Source organism: Pseudorasbora parva, chromosome 1 (assembly GCF_024679245.1).
Source record: "Pseudorasbora parva isolate DD20220531a chromosome 1, ASM2467924v1, whole genome shotgun sequence".
NCBI lineage: Eukaryota > Metazoa > Chordata > Actinopteri > Cypriniformes > Gobionidae > Pseudorasbora > Pseudorasbora parva.
In genome coordinates, this window is record NC_090172.1 from 43,735,940 (window position 1) to 43,757,803 (window position 21,864).

A 21,864-nucleotide genomic window follows, 5' to 3' on the forward strand; every position below is an offset into this window, starting at 1 on the left:
GTAGGATTAGGGGACAAAATATACAGTTTGTACTGTATACAAATCAATATTTCTGTGGAAATTCCCCATAAAATATAGAAACGTGTGTACTTGACCATATTTTAGGGACAAATAAGTCCACATGAAATGAGCAATTAAATCTCCTTTTGGAGACATAAATAAACGTAAAATAAGCGGTAATTAAAATTAAGTTGGTTTTATTGTGAAAATTCAGAATGTTTTCTCTTTTCAGGTTTTTGCGCATTGAGTAAATGTTTTCTTGTAGGACTAAGATTATGCATTGTCTATAATTAATATAATTACCTGTACACAAAAAAGTAGATGTGTATTTCCTCCATCAAATGTCTGTGTGTGCATGTGTATGTGTGAGTTTTAATTCGAGATCTGAGAATGTCCTAACCTCTTCCACCTACCTATTTTCTCTAGGACGTTCTGTCCTTTAGTGTTCTCTCTTTCCCCCCTTTTTTTCTTTTTTTTGCCCTTCACCTCTTTTTCTGTTTCTCTCACATTGTTGTTCTCCCTTTTCTTATGCCACTATTGGTGTATGCTAGCAGCACTGATATGTATAGATACCTCATTAGGGACTGTTTCTATGGGCCGCTATGTTAGCCGTCCGCCATTTTAGAACGGTCAAAGCTGGTCGCGAACACGCTTTGAGACCATTCAAATGTCACACTGTATACATATCTATGGTTGACAGGGCAGAAGCTGTGCATATGGAGAGTGGGAGCCGCGCGCGCCTGACGCCTGTCCGTTGTGCATTTGGCAGCGTTTGTCTCGCTGATCACTCGCAGCTGAACCGTGTATTGCAAATACAGACTATAATATCGTCCATTCTGTCACATTTGCCGGTGTTCTCCCCCGAGACGTGCTTTGGTTTATGACGGGCAGCATATATCTGCTGCAAATTCCCAAACACACATGCATATAATATGCTGTATATACGTTGATCACTTGATAAATGGAACATTAAAGTTAAGATACGCTTAGTTTAATCATTTAAAGAGGCCTTGGAAGTTTGGGCAAAATCTTCTGGCAGTGATGTGTTTTCATGTATTTTATTATTTATTTCTCAGCGCTGGATGTTATGTGGTGAATGTGAAACACACGGAACACTGCACTACATGATTTTATGGTGAAATCGGTTATCTTTCATGTTAATCAGGTCAAGTTGATCAAGAACTATGCACCGTGGCTTTAATTCAGCGGGAGCAGCGTAGCAAAAATAGACAACAGACAGTCGCTGACAGAAGGGCATTTATAATACAGCAGAAATATGTCGGCTTTCTCTTCTTGAAATACTCTTAGTTTAATTTAAACACTTTCAAAGGGTCAATGTTTGTTTTCACATACATTTTCCAGTTCTTGAATACTGGGAATTTAAATTCAAGAACCATGAAGCCTGTTACTAACAAATGTTATGTGTTTTTTGTGTAGATCCAAACATTATAAATGCTAAACTAACACAAACGTCTCACCTGAGAAAGGTTTGTTCGGGAAGTTAAATCATGCCGGGCTTTATAGAGTTTCACAGAGGCTGCGCAGGCACAGTGTTATTTATATTATAATTTTTTTTTAACCGAGTGATGATTGACAGCATCTGAAGTGTTGACGTGTGTTGACGTTCTAGAATAGCGGCTCGTCAATGTGCCTGGAGCGTTTGAATGAGGCATTTACGTATACATTTCTATGGTTTCACCTACACAATGGCCAAACCAATGCTGGGTGGAGCACAGAGATACATCCTCAGGACTAGGAGTGTACTGGAGGGATGTGGCTCCCTTTGAGTCTTCCTGTTTTTGCACTAAGCCTTTTTATTATATTCAGCTTTGTTTTGATTAGGTCAATACTTTGGGTTGTTTTTCATGTTACGGTAATATCTTCTCTCTAGCTAACATTATTAAAATCTCCCCTGATGAGGCACATCTTGACCACATATATTGTTTAGCTCCTTTAGTCTCTATTAGGGACAAGCTTCACACACAGAAACATGCACACACATCTGCACACACAGACAGGGGCTCAGCTGCACCACTGAAGGTTGACACCTGATCCTGTTTATCTTGAGGGAATCCATGATCTCAGGGATGGTGAGCAGGGTGGTCAAGGCCATTTCAGCAGAGCAATACATTTCTCTCTCTACTGTCAACAAAACAATTGATTGAAGTAATATGCACACAAAATACTCTGTAGAAAATCATAGGCTTATTTAAATTATAGGTCTCTATAGACTTGTAATGCCATATATATATATATATATATGTATATATATTCCCCGACCCTTACGGTTTTGTTTTTTTTAAAATGATTGGGTGAGAGCAAAATGTTTGGCTGATAAGTGTCAGAGGCAAACGTTTATTTTGACAGCAATAAGAACGCCAGTGCCCTAGCACCTTTATTAGTTTACTGTCTTTGTTTAAGTTATGTCTAATTAATGATTAGACAGAACTGTTAAAGGTACAATGTGTAATATGTTTTGGGATTTAAAAATCCAAAAACCAGTAGAACAATGTTATATATTTTGTTGATATGCACTTACATTATTCCAGATGTTTCCAACAATGTTTAAATCATATTTGCATTACCCTCAATTTTTGGTTTTACTTTAGTCAAAACCATCCAAACACCATTTTAAAGACATTTTAATATATTATGTTTTATTAGACAGTTGAGCAACTGTTTTAATACCTTTATTGACTGAAAACTAATCCATTGTTATATAGCTTAACATGGTTAATGTTATTGTTTGAATCTCTTTTCTTGATTTACCGTAAGTCAAATGTGTGTACCATGCCTCAGACACAACATCATTCATCTTTTATTAATATGATATTCTAATATCAATCTATCTTACTGCAGTGTGCAACAAGTGTCTCATACCAGCCACCGAACTTATGCACAGAATTACATATTATAACATATAACTTTTGACGAACTCAAATGTAGTTTTAGTATAATTGTTTTGACCGAGTAAAACTGTGCCGCATTACCACATGATTTTAATTGGTCAAATAAAGTGGCCTGTATGATTAGTAATTCAGCACTTGCGGCTATTTTATTAGTGATAAAACGCAACTGTAACAAAGTTCAAGTTCAGGGAAGAAGAAAGTGGTCGTTAAACGTAACTTTATTTATAAAATAAACATAAACAACAAAATGAAAGGAGCCGGAGCCACTGACTGTGGCATATACGCACAAAAAAGTCCTGGCCTCACCCTGCTTAATTTCACAGTAACCTTAATAAAACATTAAAGGGGACATTCTGTGTTAAAATGCTATAATCGGGTCCCTGGTGCATCTACCAACCCAGAAAACAGGAAAAAGAACCACCCATAACTGTCACATGCCTGTCCTGTCTTGTGTGCACATGTGGTTTTTGTTATGTCTAGCATGTGCTCCTGTAATTGTCAGATCCCTCCCCCTTGTTATCTGATTAGTGTTGATTTCTCCCACCTGTTCCCTCTTGATTTCTTCCCTTTATAAGCTCCTTGTGTTTGTCAGTCTGGGTTGGATCCTTGTATGTCTCGTCTACGTCTTCCAGTTCCCCGTGATTCCTTTGGTATGTTTGAGTCTTTGGTTTATGTTTTATGATTATGTGTTTTTCCCCCCTCGTGGGTTTTGTTTTGAGTTTGTTTTATTTTATAATAAATTATCATTTTCTGCACTTGAGTCCCCACACCATTTTCCCTTGTCTGTGACGTGACAATAACTTTGTTTTGGTAAGCCTTTTTCTGCAAGCATGTGAAAAAACAAGCCACACAGATTTCTCTCCCCTTCTGACGTAGGAAGCGGATCTATTATAATATTATAATATTCACTAGTCTAATTTATTCACCATATATAGTAGTAGGCTATTTTAGTAATTGATTGTGATTTTATATATTTTTATTTGTTAAATTATTTTATTAAATTATTAAATTATTTTTATTTGTTGTTTTTCTTTATAATGAAGTCTGTATTTAGTTGATGGTGTTTAACTCACAAAAGAGGGATTTTCATTCAACACACTAATGTTTAGAAATATTACATAGAATTTTTTAACAAATCTGCATTGGTATTCGATCAATTTAGTATCGGTATCCATACTAAGAAGTTTTAATATTGGATCGAATCAGTTCTGAAAAAATGGTACCGGTGCATCCCTAGTACAGTGTTTTATACAGCTCTTGCAATAATTTTCTGGAGTGAAAACTGACGCTTCATCTTTTGTGTGATGAACAAAAACCTTCATAAAAGTCATCAGTAAAGTTTTGGCCATCTTTCTGACAGGGTCTGTTACTTACAACAGGCTTGTACTAATAGTGGATAAAAGCAAGATGGCAACATAAGTTAAAACTAAAATTAACTAAATGATAGCTGCTTTATCTCCATGCAGCATACCTTCTCTGGCTCTGTGGGCATTATTGTCTGACTCTGGTTCGAACTGAACATCCAGAGAACAGCCTAGAAAGAACAGCAGGGAGCACCAGCTCATTTGAATTTAAAGGGACGTACACAAAAACAAAGTGTGTTTTGCCTCGCCCCAAAAATGTTAAGGCTATAAAAACAAAACATGAAATGTGAGGTATTTTGAACTAAAACTTAACACACTCTGGGCACATCAGAGACTTATTTTACATCTTGCAAAAAGGGGCATAATATGTCCCCTTATTTTCTTCTCATAATCTACCAGGTATTAAAATAGGCATCCACGGCACGCTCCATTACATATTCCTACATGTCAGAACATCACAAGTTAATAACCCAAATTAATCTTTTTGAATCACTGCGAGTCATCCACCAGCACCAAGTGTTTTCTGAAGAATCCTAATGGACTGATGGGAAATGGAATAATCTGAAGGGAAAATATGAGTTGATTATAAATGCTAGTAAATAAGGGAAAAATATATTTTGGCATTGATAAATGCTGGTTGGCAGACTTCCCTTATACCTCACTAATCTCATAGCTCCAGTAATGCTCTGCATCATAACTCTTGGCTCAGACTATTAGTATTTTGGTGTTTGTTGCAAAGCGTCTCAAATATTGTGTCTTGTACGTACCCACCTCTGTTGGGACACATTGTGTATACTCATGGGCAACTTTACAGTCCATTAATCTTGTTCTCTTTCTCTGTCTCCTTCCATCAGGCATTTTAACCTTCGGATGAAAAGGGACACCTCTCTCTTCTCTCCCGATCTAAAGGTGGAAGTTTCTGGAGAAGAGCTCTCCTATGACACCTCTCACATTTACACTGGAGAAATTTATGGTGAGCATGGCACCTTTCCAGCACTTTCACATACACACACCTGCACATAAAGGCATGTGTCCACCTCAACACACTTTCTGGACTGTTACCACGGAAACGTTGCCTCCATCTATTGTATTTGTACACTGATTTTGTAGAGTGATTTTGTGCAGCTCATGTGAGGAAGAGGGTGTTTAAGAAAGAGGGGAGATGGTGAAGGAATCTTATTTTTCGGTCATTTCTCTGCGATTTCCACACAATCTGTCGGCGAGTCAATATCAGGGCTAAAATCATGCGTTGAATGCAAATGCACATGCAATTGTGAAATACGTTAGTTTGAAATCTTTGTCAATTATTTTTTTTAAAATCACATGTACATAAGTATTCACAACCTTTGCCATGACACTCAAAATTGAGCTCAGGTGCATCCTGTTTCCACTGATCATCCTTGAGATGTTTCTACAACTTGATTGGCGTCTACCTTTGGTAAATTCAGTTGATTGGACTGGATTTGGAAAGGCACACACCAGTCTATATAAGGTCTTGTAGTTAATAGTGCATGTCAGAGCACAAACCAAGCCATGAAGTCCCAGCAACTCTCTGTGGACTTTTGAGATGGGATTGAATCAGGGCACAGATCTGGGGAAGGGTACATAAATATTTCTTCAGCATTGAAGGACCCAATGAGCTCAGTGGCTTCCATCATCCGTAAATGGAAGACGTTTGGAACCACTAGGACTCTCCCTGTAGCTGGCCGCCCGGCCAAACTGAGTGATCGGGAGAGAAGGGCCTTAGTTAAGGAGGTGACCAAGAACCCAATGGTCAGTCAGACAGAGCTCTAGCGTTCCTCTGAGGAAAGAGGAGAAGCTTCTAGAAGAACAATTATCTCTGCAGCACTCCACCAATCTGGCCTGTATGGTAGAGTGGCCAGATGGACGCCATTCCTCAGTTATGCACATGACAGCCGGGAGTTTGCCAAAAGTCACCTAAAAGACTCTCAGACCATGAGAAACAAAATTATCTGGTCTAATGAAACGAAGATTTAACTCCTAAGCCTGAATGGCAAGCATCGTGTATGGAGGAAACCTGGCACCATTCATCACCTGGACAATACTTTCCCTACAGGAAAGCATGGTGGTGGCAGCATCATGCTGTGGGAATGTTTTTCAGCAGCAGTAACTGTGAGACTTGTCAGGATCAAGAGAAAGATGAATGCAGCAATGTACAGAGAGGCCTTTGATGAAAACCTGCGCCAGAGCACTTTGTACCTGAGACTGGACCGAAGGTTCATCTTCCAACAGGACAATGGCCCTAAGCACACAGCCAAGATAACAAAGGAGTGGCTACAGGACAATTCTGTGATTGTCTTTAAGTGGCCCAGCCAGAGCCCAGATTTGAACCTTATTGAACATCTCTACAGAGATCTGAAAACGGCTGTCTATCAACGCTCCCCATCCAACCTAATGAAGCTTAAGAAGTCTGTGAGAAACTGCCTAAAAACAGGTGTGCCAAGTTTGCAGCATCATACACAATAAAACTTGAGGCTGTAATTGGTGCCAAAGGTGCTTCTTCAAAGTATTGAGCAAAGACTGTGAATACTTATGTACATTGGCTGTTGGCCGCTGGTTTTCTCTGCACTGCTGCACGATGTGTGCATGCGTGAGACTCTATTAGCCCCACAGTTCACTGTCGCCCAGAAAATGCACACGAGTTCTGAGAATTCAAGATTAACAACAACGTGACATTAACGCTTGCCTGCTTGTCCCAGACAAGTGGATCTTTTAAAAGGAAAAGTGAAAGAGAACTTTGCTCGCCTGACCAAACATGTAGCCTGATTCAAATGTCAGTTACAACAAAATAACCAGGGAATCGCCAAAACACAAGAATGATTCTAAATTTCTGAATTCCGAACGTGTTCGTGTGCGCGCGGTTCGCGTTTATTTTGTCAAGGAATAGTTTTCAGTGTAACAGTAGGCAACGTCAAATAATTTTTACAAGTTATGCTTCATTGTGTAACAAGCTAATTAAAATACACATTTATATTCCCAATATGGAAAGAGGAAATAAAACACAATTTGTTAAGAGCATGACTCAAACATTCCATTAATGGGCTTATTCAAGTCCTCTTTTAGTTAATTTAAAAGTGAGTTATTTCCATCCGTTCCATGTCTACCACGTGTGTTTTAGCATGGGGGTCTGTGTTGCAAGGTAGTGAATGAAGATACTTGCAAGGTTACATGTAACTTTTGCATTATTAATTTATCCAATTTTTAACAGAGTAACAGCTCACTACCAGTTATAAAATACACTGTAACAGTATGTCAGGCAATTCTAGTTGTATTTTTCATAAATTTATTTAATATATTGTCGACTATAATTATTGATTATATTCTGGCCTGCCATATAGTGTTTTGTTTTTTTCAACAAATGTACTTGCTGACCCCTGTTCTACAGTATTAATGTGTGCTGTATGAATAGCCGCTTTTCCACTGCCGGGCCGAGCAGGTCTCGTTCCGTTCTATTCTGTTCTGATCTAGGCCAGCTGGTACGGTTCTGGTTTCATTTTTCCAATATGGTGCTGATAATGGCCACTCTTTGGAATGTCTTACAAAAGCGTCAGTCGTTGCCTTGGTAACACAATTGTTTACTGATGAAATTAGATGTAAATAAAGACCGCATTGTGGAGTGTGATCAGATATTGCTTAGATTTTTTTTTTTTTATTAATATGTGTTTATATTGCTCAGATAGAGCTTTTGGCCAGCTAGACAGAGAAACTGGTAGCCAGGCTACAGACTAGTGACAAATCCTAAGTGGCGACGTCACTTCATGGATTCATCATGTGACCAGGGTCAGTTGTGTAACTTCACCTCCTTTAATAAATCCTCTCCTTTTGCCCCATGGGATATTAAAGTGCCAAACTAATGCACACTGCAAAATCTCGCCAGGAAATAATAGGTCATCCGGGGTCTTTTCAAATTTAGACATACTACTCCGTAGGCATTTTTTGCATATTGTATGAAAATATTCGATTTTGAACGCAGCAATTGTCATGTGCCGCCGCCTGATCAATCATTTGTATGTTCCTTTAAGCTCACTCTCACATATGTTCATATTTCATAATTTCACTTTTCTCAACCTCTCACTTTTTTCCCTTTTCTCAACCGTTTGCTAAAACTCTCATACTCTCTCCCCCTTTGTTATCCATTAGCACTCTTTGTGCTCTCTAAAGGATAAATATCACTCAGTGCTTAATCTTGTTACCTCCTTATATTCACAGAAAAGTGTTTGAAGTATGCCGATATAGGGCAAATTCTCAGTGGAATGACAAGGACATTTACATTAACAGTCATTAGCATTAGCATCTCTCTTTTCTGCTCTATATTTTTACTCTGAAGTGGATGTCATCGCTACTCCAGTCCTCCTCATTAGCCACCAGATTACTTCTTGTCAAATTCAGTCCATTTATTACTAGGATTGACTTCATAAGAAATTAAAATTAGTGAAGTGTATTGTGCCAATATTCATATTGGCTGTTGCCGGTGTTATGTTCTTAAGTGTCTTCATGCTTCACCTCATCAGGTTTCCTGTTTTAGTCTGTGAATGTGAGAACAGAAGGTCAGGGAGGGATGGAGAAGAGCAGTAGTTTAATGTTACTCAAGGCGAGAGAGTGAATCTCCTCTTTGTGTTATTATCAGTTTTAGGGATGAAGAGTTCAAGAGCTTTCAGGGCTTGTTCCATTCTGAAAAAAGAAACCATATTGTTTCTCAAACACAGAAGAACAACCTGCAGACAAAACACACCACCGCTTTCCCACAGTCTTTTAACTGTGATTGCAGAGAGGTCCTGATAAATTCCGGATAACTGTTTTACTGCAATATGTGCAATATTCTTTTAAAGCACTTTTGCTGCTTGCAAGATCCCAATGGTTGTGAAACATTCAAAGCTCCTCTTTCATTTGTCTTGCTTAAAGTAGACCATCATTTGAAACGAGCAAAATGTTCTTTGAGATTTTGATAGCCTAGCTAAGATATCTAGAACATTATTGAAAAACAGCTCCTTTTGTTAATCTGTTCTTTGGTTCCATCTTTTGTTATTTAAGAGTTTCTAACTCCTGTAGAAATTGGCAATCTGTTTGAAATTGAAGCAGAATTTTTCCAGGATGTGCTGTCTGCGTAGGAAGCTCCACTCCCCTGTTTGTTTCTGTGCTGCACTTAACATTTTGATAAAATTAAATTCCACTGTACCTCAGTTGTAAAAGAATTTACCCAGTCCCCCACTACCAAAAAATAAATTAAAAGAAATAGTAAAGACACACATTTTCTGAGTACTTGACAACCCATTTAAAAGCTGTATTGATCTGTATGATGGTTTACCTTTTCATATTGTGTGTCGTGTGATTTTTTTATTTATTTAATTTTTTTAAATATATTTTTTTATAGCATTTTTTGGTTTGCCTTATCTTAATCTGAACAGATTAGGGTTAACAGGTGTCTACGGCTGTGTCTATGTATAGAGATGTTACATCTATATACATGAAAAATACACCTATGAATATTGCAAAACCGCTGCGCTGCATGGTTTTTTTTGGGGGGGGGGGGGGTGTATGCACTAATGTAGTTACTTTTGGAACAATTAGACAAGGTAATTATACCTCCTTCTTTTTTGTTGTTGTGTGCTCATTTGTGTTTTTACTTTGAATAAAAGCATTTTCTAAATGATTCAGTGCAAATGTTGATGTCCATCTACATACTGTTGTGGTACAGCTCTAGATTGAGTTCTAAAGTCTGCAGATGAAAAACCGGTCTGCTTTGATTGTCAGAGACAGTAACCGAGTTCCCAGAGCTCATTACCGTTCTAAAGGTCAAGAGCTTAGTTGCGTGGTATGCATGATGTGTTTATGACAGCGGAGATGAATCACTGGATCATAATATGGAAGCATCTCTTTACACATTCTCCCTCTGTCATATTTTTACAACATGCTCTCTCTCTGCCAGCATAGAGAGAGAGAGCTGTTTTTGTGCCCTCATGACTTTACAATTGCCTTTTGTCTTTAACTTTTGGTTTGTTTTTATCTTGCAGGTGAGAAGGGCACTCTGACCCATGGCTCTATCGTGGATGGGAAGTTTGAGGGTTTCATTAAGAGCCATCATGGCACATACTATGTAGAACCCTCAGAGAGATACCTCAAAGACCAGAATGTGCCCTACCACTCAGTCATCTACCACGAGGATGACATCGGTGAGCTAATATTAGCATTTTACTGACATATATTACATCCTTAATAGTCTCCTATTTCATACTGTGCATTTTACTGTACATGTGTCCAGCTTACTGATCAGATTCCTTTAGTGTTGTTATAGTTTCTATGGATGCTTTAGATTATATACAGTGGTGGTCAAAATTGTTGTTACCCCTTCTAAATATGATCAAATATGGCTGTAAAAAAATGAATCTGCATTGTTTATCCTTTTGATCTTTTATTTAAAAAAATCACCCTTTCATTGAAGTAAAATAATTGAAAATGGGAGGTAAATCACATTATGAAATAAATGCTTTTCTACAAAACATGTTGGCCACAATTGTTTGTTCCCCTAGAATTTGTTATAAGTAAAATATCTCTGAAGTATATTTACATTTTTTTAGCACACCAGTGTGCCAAGGAACATGAAATTGTCCAGCTATGATGTCTTGTTTCACAGGACTATAAATATAATGAGGCACAAAAGCCAAATTCCCTTAATCATTCATCACAATGAGTAAAACCACATAATATAGTTTGTGCTGCTGATGTGCAGCAAAAGATTATTGAGCTTCACAAAATAGAAAGTGGCTCTAGGAAAATAGCTAAAGCATTGAAAACCCACCATTTCCACCATCTGGGCAATAATTAAGAAGCTCCAATCACCTAAAGATGTTTCAAATCTGACTGAATGAGGACGTGTGTGTATATTATCCTAATGCATATAGCGAGTAGGAACATTAGAGATATTAGTTGAGATTAGCAGAGATTAGAGTCTTGGGTCAGAAACCTAAAAAAAAAAATCTAACAACCCCTACATCGCCAAATGTTGCAGGGCCGGCTCTAACTCTTTGGTTGCCCTAGGCGAGATGGAGTTTATAGTCACTCCAACACTTAATCAAGCAAATTAGGACTTGAAGGATCAACTGTAATAAATTGTTCATACACACATGCTAGAAAGAATTTTCAAGGTTATTTACCTAATATTAACTCCATAAACTGTGCAAAACCCCTCTTAAGCACATGCAAGGACACTTGAGCAAATTATGACCCATAAACTGGATTAACTAAACCCTCTAAAAACGCGCATGCACGCGCACACATACATTTTATTATATTCCTGAAAGGGAACTATACAGAAGAACGGACACCACTAGCCTACTATCACCATAATGGTTACTGTGTGTGTATGCACCTGCTAGTTGTGAACTCTCTAAACAGAACTTATGCATTTATAATTAATGTAAAGAGACTAGAAAGCATTTGTACTTTTCAAAACTAGCATCCATATACGTTATCCACATTTATAACGTACTAGACTTTTGATATTTAAATTACATCCATGTAGGTTATTGTAGATTATTGTCAGTGAGCTTATATATGGATGTAGTGAAGGTGGATATGAAGGTAGTCGGTCTGAGAGAAGAGGATACAGAGGATAGGACTAGATGGAGGCAGATGATTCGCTGTGATGACCCCTGAAGGGAACAGCCGAAAGAAAAAGAAGATTGTCAGTGAAGTTATGTTTGCAATACGTAGAAAACTAGCTAGTGATAGCTTATGCCGCCTTCAAGTGCTATCGGAAATTTGATAATTCCCACTTCTGAAGTCGTGATTATGATCTCATCCGATTCAAAATTTGAAATATGGGGGCGTTCATATGCAATTTTTACCTAGGTAACTCGTATTTACGATATTTCTGAGAGCATGTGAATGCAGCATTAGTGACAGCAATCAAACGTCCAATATTAGTTGATAATATTGATAATACTAAGTAAATTTATTTTGTTTGACAACTTAATGGCTGAGATAAAAAGACGTACCTCTATACTGGTCTATCATACTGTTAAAATCTCATACCGTTAAAACCCGATCAGCTTTAGATGCTGTAAATCTAAATAAACTGCTTTCAGCATAATCAAGTTTGCACACAGTTGAAGATCCATATCATGTATGGGGGTTTTTGTGAAAATGATAAATGAATGTGTCTGAGTGGGTCTGTCTCCAATCACTGATGTTCTGAGACTCTCTTAAGAGTGATGAGAGCTGTTAAAATGGCTAGATTATGGAATTGGTTTCAAATTGCATGTTTTGATTGATTTTGGAAAGAGAAGTGCTGTTAACGTTGGAATCACATCACATAATGGTCATTATAATCTTTTAAAAGGTGTTTTGGATCATGAGCATGAAAATGAATGAATTAGTATAATATAAAGCAATGTTTCCCAACCTTTTTTCAATCAAGGCACCCTTTTAGACATTTTCTAAATTTATCGTGGCACCCCCTCGCATACGTTACGGGGTGGGGGGAGGACATTACAGATTGCTCACGGTTTTAGGTTCATGGTTTCAGTACAGTTCGGTATTTGCTATGTTCAGGGAAAAAAGGATTACTGTCAAATAAAAATGAAGAAAATAACAAATAACGTGAATACAATCAGCAGCACAAATAAATACGATTGAGTAAAGATAGTAATAATATAAAAACAATCCTTTTCAGGTTGTTCAGGTCGGTCTAACATTAGTTTTTAGGTAGAGAAATTTAATAAAGTAATCAAATGTAAAATAACTGCATGTTTCACTGTTTATATTAAAAATTCATCCTTATTAAACTTACACAAGCTATTCAATCAAGAGCAGTGAGTGATGTCCTTATCTTTTGTTTGACATTAAACACACAGCAGTAAATTCTACTGCCCCTTTAAGACCTAATGCAAGGATAGTCGTCGTCTTTCTCTACTGTATAAAGTTAATTTTTTAAGGCAAATTCAGACTATGTCTGCTTCATCAAGATAGACATGTTGACATACTTTTTGTGTGTGTGAGTTTGTTCGTTCAAGCGCAAGACTTGAAAGAGAACTCAATAAATATTTGCGTGCTGTGAGACGTGTGCGTGCTTTGGGATGAGTGCACAGAGATAAATATTCTCATAGCGCGCAAGTTCTCATTCGCGTCTTCTGGCTCTACCACACCCTAGTGATGACAGAGAAATGACTGGTCATATTCGAATATACAGCAGCATGAGAGACCGTTTTGCCCATGTTTTTCTTTTATTATCACAGTTGTTTTAGTATATAACTGAGGAGCCAGCACTTGTATCCATCAACTGAAACATACATAAAGCATTATGTTCAAGTTACAGCCCAAATTAAAGATGCCTCATCAGATGTGAGATGAAGCAGTATTGGGAAACACTGATATAAAGCATTGGCACAAAAATAAACTAGTTAGGACACAGCAAAATGCAGAGCCCTTTCTTTGTCCTTTTAAATTCCCTGATATACTCACAAAAAAGTTTTTTTTCCCGTTCTTCATTTAGGGGTAAAACGTAGTTAAAAATACTCGACCAGCGATATACTGTTAGCGAACATCCAAGATGTTCCACACTGCTGAGAGCGGTGTTTAGATGAATATGTGAAAATGTGCTGCGCTCTATCCTCTCAATAACAAAATAAACACAATAAAATTTAGAAAACGCCAAGCATTTTAATGAAGCATAAGAAAAGCATCCGTGTCTGGTTTCATCAGAAGTACAACTGAACAGGCCAAATGAACCAGGAAATATTTTTACATGAAAGAAGGTGTAGCCTCCGCTCACACATACCTTTTACATAATTTCCATGGACTAATGTAAGTACGAAGGTGTTTAGCAGCCGGTGCAAACTTTTCCACAAAGTTTACTTTGCCACACTGTTTCAAACTTCCAAAACAAACATCGTTTCCGTCTGATTTTGTTCGCACTCATGGGTCTATATATCACACAATAGTCGCTTCAACCCGCGGACATAGAAAACAACCCGCGGGAAAAAAACGTGGACTTGGCAACACAGTGCAGTTGAGCTCTGTCTGTTGACATTTGACAATGTGTCTCTTCGTTGCTCTGATTGGTTGTAGGTCTATCCAATTGAGGTATTTTCTGGTTCGGTTGAAACACGCCCCATAATCACAGGCCAATGGAGCAGTTTCAGACTCATACTCTGACTAGAATTGAGTATGACCATGTCAGGCTATCTTAAATTACTAGCATATGTTAAAGGTCCCGTTCTTCGCGTGTTTTCAAAGCTTTGATTATGATTACAGTGTGCAATATAACATGAGTTCATGTTTCGCATGTAAAAAACACAGTATTTTTCACTAGGGATGTCCCGATCAGGTTTTTTTGCCTTCGAGTCCGAGTCCGAGTCATTTGATTTTGAGTATCTGCCGATACCGAGTCCCGATCCGATACTTCTATAATACATAAAAAAAGAATAAAGAAGAGCAAAAAAACGAACCAGGATGTTCCTTTTTTTTTTATTTTATTCATCTTATTTTAACATTCAACAACTCTAGAAAACAGAGTGTCCTGATCGGGATGTAACGTCCGATTCCGATCGAGTCTGAAATCACGTGATCGGGCCCGATTTCCGATCACGTGATCGGATCGGGACATCCCTATTTTTCACACAATTTACTTATCTGTACAGTGCTGTTTCCTCTGTCCTAAAAACGGCCTGATGATTTCCTTGTTCTATGAAGTCCCTCCTTCAGAAACATGTAACAAGTTCTGATTGGGCCAGCGCTTCCCGTGTTGTGATTGGACAGCAGCTTAGCGCACTTTGCCCGGAAAGGTCCCACCTCTTACCATAACGGGGAGATATAAGCGCTGAATGAGCGCTCTTCTCCACGTGGGAGACCCCTATTTTGCGTGTTCTTGTGGGCAGAGGGTTAGTCAACAAACGGTTCTAGTGACGTCATTCATGAAGGAAGTGCAGGGGTGTAGTCCAAACATTTCAAACTAACTAAAGTTTGAAAGATGGAATCGCGAAGAACGAGACCTTTAAAAATTGGTATTATTTTGAAAGAAATGAATCGTATATTACAGTTCCCACAAACATATTTTGTTTCTTGAGCAGCAAATCAGTTGTCTAGCTATCACCAGACCAAGCTTCAGTAGTCTGGGAGTCTGCTCTGTATTTTTGTGTATTATTAAGTGTTTAATTCTGGTATTGGATGCTGAAGTGATTGTTCAATGTAGCTTTTTAAAATATATAGGAAACATTGAAACTAGCTGCTTCTGATTTATAAAGTATAGTGTTAACAGCATGTGGAAGTGCTAAAGGAAATGGAGTGTTGTTTTTCCACACATCTGTCATTCTAGTACTGTGAAGTAATGAAGTGCTCAGTAACAATATCAGTTGTAGGAAAAACAGGATGACTAAGTCTATCTTACGCACATACACCACTGTAGATGATGTTAAACAGTCAGATTACTGGAAGCCTTGCTGAAGACACTGACATGGCTCACTCTAGCTTGCATGCACAATAAGTGAGAGAGTTAATCGTCACTGAAGAGAGCTAATGTATGTTCCCTGCAAATTTGGAAAAGGTCAGGTGGGGGCAGAGAGTTCGTATCTATGAGAGGGAAAGAGAAAGAATTAATTGTGGTTGAGACAGTGGTTTATTGAAGCAAAAGGACAGAGGTCAGAAGTAGGGCAGCTGGAGAGGGGAGTGAACTCTGGATCCCTCACTGGCTCATGCCAGGCTCAGAAATGTGGGGATCTTTCTCCTTCTGAAACACACTTTAAGGAAAAACTCACTGACATTTATGAATGAAAAAAATCAAAAACTGTGAACAATGTAACTGACCATATTAAGGCTCAGTTTCAAACAATTTCTCTGAATAAGGAAGGCCTAGAATTATGTATTCTCTCATTGTACTGTTGTCCTTAATCTCTGACTTTAGGATAATGCTTCTCACTTGAGTAGTTTAATGCTTCAGCAGAGCTTTAGTCTAACTACTGGAGACTGAGAAGAGATCCTTACAGAATCACAAATATACCCCTTTGAAAAATCATGAAATTTGTCATTTCTTCTACATGCATTAATTACAGTAAATGTGTCTACTGTGATATTTATTGATGTGGATTAATGGATAACTGATATAAAGCGTTGATCCCACAATGCCCACTCGCATTAGGTTGTTCCAGGAATAGCAAAAGTGTTTGCATCATACTTTGCAAAGTCAGGCAGCTTATGTCCACCATAATGGAGTTTTCTGAGAAGTTCAGCTGGTATTATTGCATATTTTAATAAGCTCAATCTTCACAGTATGGGTTTTTAATACTGAAACTCTACACTTGTCACTTGAGGCATGGCACAACCTGTCATCACCACTTGATTTAGGCTTCTGAGTTGGTTTAAGTGTTTGTTTGTCCGTTTCATTTGTGTTGTTGTTTTGTTGTTCTTTACTTAGCACAAGTGTGTCAGTACATGAATAATTTCCACTCAAACAATCCACATTTTTTTTATTGTTTTCACTTTCTCAAGAGTAAAAAAAATGAATCTGGGATTTCAGCTAAAAGCTTGCCATGCTTCCATTTCAATTACTTTGACAAGTCAGAGACTTTTCCCATCTCAGAAGATGAATTTCTGTTCTCTCCTCGAGGCACTTTCTTTTGCACTCTTCTCCTCTAGACAGATGTCCCTCTTGTTCTGCCCAACATAGATTTGCATTTGAATAGGTCTGCATTCAGTGTGGGACAATAAAAACCTCACCGAGTAGAAGTGGAGTTGTTGAGATCATAGTGTCAGTCTTTCCCTAACTACCACCAAGACATCTTTTACCACATACACATTCATGCCCTCACCTGACAGCCAATTTTGATGATTCATTGTTTGTACATGCTAACATTATTCCACCTCCGATACCTCCTGCTTGAAGAAAATGTTGCTTAATTTCTATCAGGAGAGAGGATGTTTTTGAGGCTGTCTCACTTTAAAAGCTCATGTATCCTCACACTTCTTGTACACCTTTCGGCCTGTGACACGGACAGGCTAATGCAGAAATTCCACTCAACCAGAAGCTTCATCAAGATGTCTTGCACACGATGCTGAATTGTACAGATATTAAGAGGGTAACTCATGTGGGATTCTTCTATAACAATTACTGTCTATGTGTGGTTATTGTTTTCTGTGGAGTTCTCATAGACATAGATGCGCTCTTATTAGACCAGCTCTCTTTTTTCACTGAGAGTGTCTGACTGTTGTGGGACTTTTTTTACAGTCTTTTCTTGACAATTTTGTGAGTTGGATAGATACTCCACTGGTTATCAGTCTTGTGTCAATGACAAGCTGATATTTGTCAGAATGACACCCATGCTAAATTGTATTCTGTGCTGTACTGACAGAATTTTATTTAATGGGAATATGAACAATATCCAGAGGTTCACAACATACTGGTCACTTCATCATTCAGAATTTCTGTTACAGAATGGTATATACCAATACAACAATCGGAATTTAAGTCATCTTTGGTTTCAAGTAACAGACAGGGTCATGAGTCAGTTTGTCATATCGTGTGGGTGTAGGGGTGGCTGGTAATCACTACGTTTAGGGGGCAAAATGTCCCCACAAAGATGGCAATATCCAAAATCCTTGTCCTTGTGGGGACATTTTTTGGTCCCCATGAGGAAAACATTGTATAAATCATACAGAAGGAGTTTTCCTGTTTCCTGTGATGGGTAGGTTTAGGGGCAGGGGCAGTGTAGGGGGAAAGAAAATATGGTCTTCTGTGATGGTTAGGTTTAAGAAGACCGTTTGTACAGTATAAAATCCATTACGCCTATGGAAAGTCCCCATAAAACATGTAAACACTACATGTGTGTTTGTGTGTACACTTTGTCATATTTTGGGGATATCCTAAACTTTACCAACAAAATAATATTTTTTATTCAATTGAATTTAAATAATGCAGATTGTTTTCTCTTAGCATTAGTGTGTGGAGGAGAGAGTTAGGCTAGTATTTATAAAAAAGCTGGGTAGCACTTTTTTTTAAGGTTCAGTTAACTAGTTGCTTATAAAGCATGCATATTACTAGGATATTGGCTGTTTTGTTAGTACTTATAAAGCACATATTAATGCTTTATTCTTCATGACCTTATTCTACATCCCTTAATCCTACTCAATACCTTAATTTAAATGCTACAAATTCTACCTTACTAACTATGAATAAGCAGTAAATTAGGAGTTAATTGAGGCAAAAGTCGTACTTAATAGTGAATATGTGTTCCCCATACTAAAGTGTTACCAAAGCTGTATATAAAAACAATAGCTGTCTAAATGGGGACTTTCCCTAGACAATTCTTTAAAGGGGGGGTGAAACACTCAATCTCATGTCAATCTTGAGTACCTATAGAGTAGTATTGCATCCTTCATATCTCTGAAAAGTCTTTAGTTTTATTATATTTACAAAATAAATATAGGCTATACCGAGTCTTTCCGGAAAAAAACGAGCAGCTGGAGGCGAATCGAGTGGGCGGAGCTAAAGAATGACGATAGCGTACAAAGGGGTGACGTCCTCAAGCGTGGAGAAACTCATGACTATCTCAGCTAATACAGATAATGATCCACAATCAAATCTGACGCAGAAATAAATTGAACAGGAGAAACAGCAACATCAGGATTTCCATCTCTGTGGTATGTACTGTATTTAGTGGCCTGTCAACATTTGTGTGTCTCTACTTGCAGTTTATGAGGACATGATTCGGTTTATGGACTATTGTATGTGACTAGACCATAGAGGTAGCAAGCAAAACGGTTTTGCACGTCAGACTAGTGTAACAGAGAACAGCAATGGAGTAACAGTTAGCGCATTTGAATGAAGAAGCATGCGATCGTGTCGTTTACTGATGTTTACTCATGCGACGGTAGCCAATAGCAGAGACATTTGAAGCAGTTTTACTCACCAGCTGCTTCCAAAGCAGGACCGAACCTTTATCGCTGGGACCGCTCTGTCAAAAACACACTTCTTTGGTATGATTTGGTGAAGTCCTGTGACAGCAGTGGCGTGTAAATCCACTTTGAGACGCGACTGAAACGATGTTGTGAAGCTTCCTGTCATTTCTGCGTTCAAATCGGTTCAAATGCAGCGCTGCCTTCCCAGAATGCTGTGCTGAAGCGTTGAAGTCGCTTGATGTCACTCATAGGAATAAAGTGGAGTGCGGCGCGCCACATAAGTGTTCACGGACGACTGGATCTGCACCTGAGAGACTGTTTACGGGCGTGCATTTCCTCTCTCGCTCTAGTGACGCGCGCGCACCCTACCGGGAGATGAGCCTGTACGGCCCATACAAGGACCTTTCGTTCTATTAACGTCAAGTAGACCCATACTCAAAAAAAAACTCTCCGGAACTTGTGAGAAACCGGAAGGAGTATTTTTGACAGAAATACTCTATCAAACGTCCAACATTAGTTTGTTAATGATGTTCTCCCCTCCTCCCCACCCCCCCACCCCCCCCTTGATGGTAATACCAGGCCTTTTTGGGGGGTTCCTATGAGGAAAACTGCGTCTAAATCATACAGAATTGTTTTGTTTTTTATGTAAAAAAAATGCAAAAAGTTTTCTATCATGGTTAGGTTTAAGGAGACCGTTTGTACAGTATAAAAATCATTAAGTCTATGGAATGTCCGCATAGAGGCTTCCATCTGCTGGCTTGCATTTTCTGGAGGGTCTGCTCTCTCGAAATTTAGATTACATATAGCAGATCACTTTGCACTTGACTAACCTGCCAGGAGGGCAGCGATGCTTTTTGATTATGGATACTGGCAGGATTTCAAGATAGACGTTCCATTAAAAATATACAATATCTAGAGAAGACACTCGATTATACACTCATTTTCATTTCTGCTGATGTTTGGTTCTTGCAAGCAGTGGAAAAAGTCCAGAACGAACTTTGTCCAAAAAAAAAAACAAAAAAAACAAGATCTATATATGCTTTTCATTCATGTACAACAAATGAATAATGTTATGCATTAAATTGATTAGAAATACCAGTAAACAATCCTGAAAAATTGTTTATATATGGGATAGGATATATGGTTTGTGACAAACAGCACTGGTCTTGGCTCAGCCATCAAGAAGTGTGATTGCATTTATGAAACTGAAAATGTCAGTGCTATATTAAATGCTGTAGATAGCAAGCAGTGCAGTATGAAATGCCAAAGTCTGCCAAAATTAAAAATAAATAAATATACATAGAAATGTAAAAGAAGAAAAAAAGAAGAAAAAATAAATAAGTATACATAGAAAAGCAACAAAAACTTAATAATTAACCTAAAAATAATTATTTATTTATTTATACATTTATTCATTTCTATTTATTTATTTTTAAATGTATGTATTTTTACATTTCTTTGTCTGTAAGTTAATGAGGAGGGGGTAGTTCACCTCAGTCATAGCAATCAAACTCTGAGTACAGGGAGTGCAGAATTATTAGGCAAGTTGTATTTTTGAGGATTCATTTTATTATTGAACAACAACCATGTTCTCAATGAACACAAAAAACTCATTAATATCAAAGTTGAATATTTTTGGAAGTTTTAGTTTTTAGTTTTAGCTATTTTAGGGGGATATCTATGTGTGCAGGTGACTATTACTGTGCATAATTATTAGGCAACTTAACAAAAAACAAATTTATACCCATTTCAATTATTTATTTTTACCAGTGAAACCAATAGAACATCTCAACATTCACAAATATACATTTCTGACATTCAAAAACCAAACAAAAACAAATCAGTGACCAATATAGCCACCTTTCTTTGCAAGGACACTCAAAAGCCTGCCATCCATGGATTCTGTCAGTGTTTTGATCTGTTCACCATCAACATTGCGTGCAGCAGCAACCACAGCCTCCCAGACACTGTTCAGAGAGGTGTGCTGTTTTCCCTCCTTGTAAATCGCACATTTGATGATGGACCACAGGTTCTCAATGGGGTTCAGATCAGGTGAACAAGGAGGCCATATCATTAGATTTTCTTCTTTTATACCCTTTCTTGCCAGCCACCCTGTGGAGTACTTGGACGCGTGTGATGGAGCATTGTCCTTCATGAAAATCATGTTTTTCTTGAAGGATGCAGACTTCTTCCTGTACCACTGCTTGAAGAAGGTGTCTTCCAGAAACTGGCAGTAGGACTGGGAGTTGAGCTTGACTCCATCCTCAACTCGAAAAGGCCCCACAAGCTCATCTTTGATACCAGCCCAAACCAGTACTCCACCTCCACCTTGCTGGCGTCTGAGTCGGACTGGAGCTCTCTGCCCTTTACCAATCCAGCCACGGGCCCATCCATCTGGCCCATCAAGACTCACTCTCATTTCATCAGTCCATAAAACCTTAAAAAAATCAGTCTTGAGATATTTCTTGGCCCAGTCTTGACGTTTCAGCTTGTGTGTCTTGTTCAGTGGTGGTCGACTTTCTGCCTTTCTTACCTTGGCCATGTCTCTGAGTATTGCACACCTTGTGCTTTTGGGCACTCCAGTGATGTTGCAGCTCTGAAATATGGCCAAACTGGTGGCAAGTGGCATCTTGGCAGCTGCACCCTTGATTTTTCTCAGTTCACGGGCAGTTATTTTGCGCCTT

General features: G+C 38.2%; 1 protein-coding gene across 2 annotated transcripts in view; it reads left to right on the top strand.

The window, feature by feature from the left end:
- Positions 1–21,864, top strand: part of adam10a (ADAM metallopeptidase domain 10a) — a 96,894-nt gene that overhangs the window by 51,722 nt on the left and 23,308 nt on the right. For both annotated transcript variants that reach the window (XM_067441958.1, XM_067441966.1), the window contains exons 3-4: positions 5,128–5,246; positions 10,306–10,464. In XM_067441958.1, the coding sequence (XP_067298059.1) occupies positions 5,128–5,246; positions 10,306–10,464 (278 nt within the window). The remainder of the gene's footprint in view (positions 1–5,127; positions 5,247–10,305; positions 10,465–21,864) is intronic.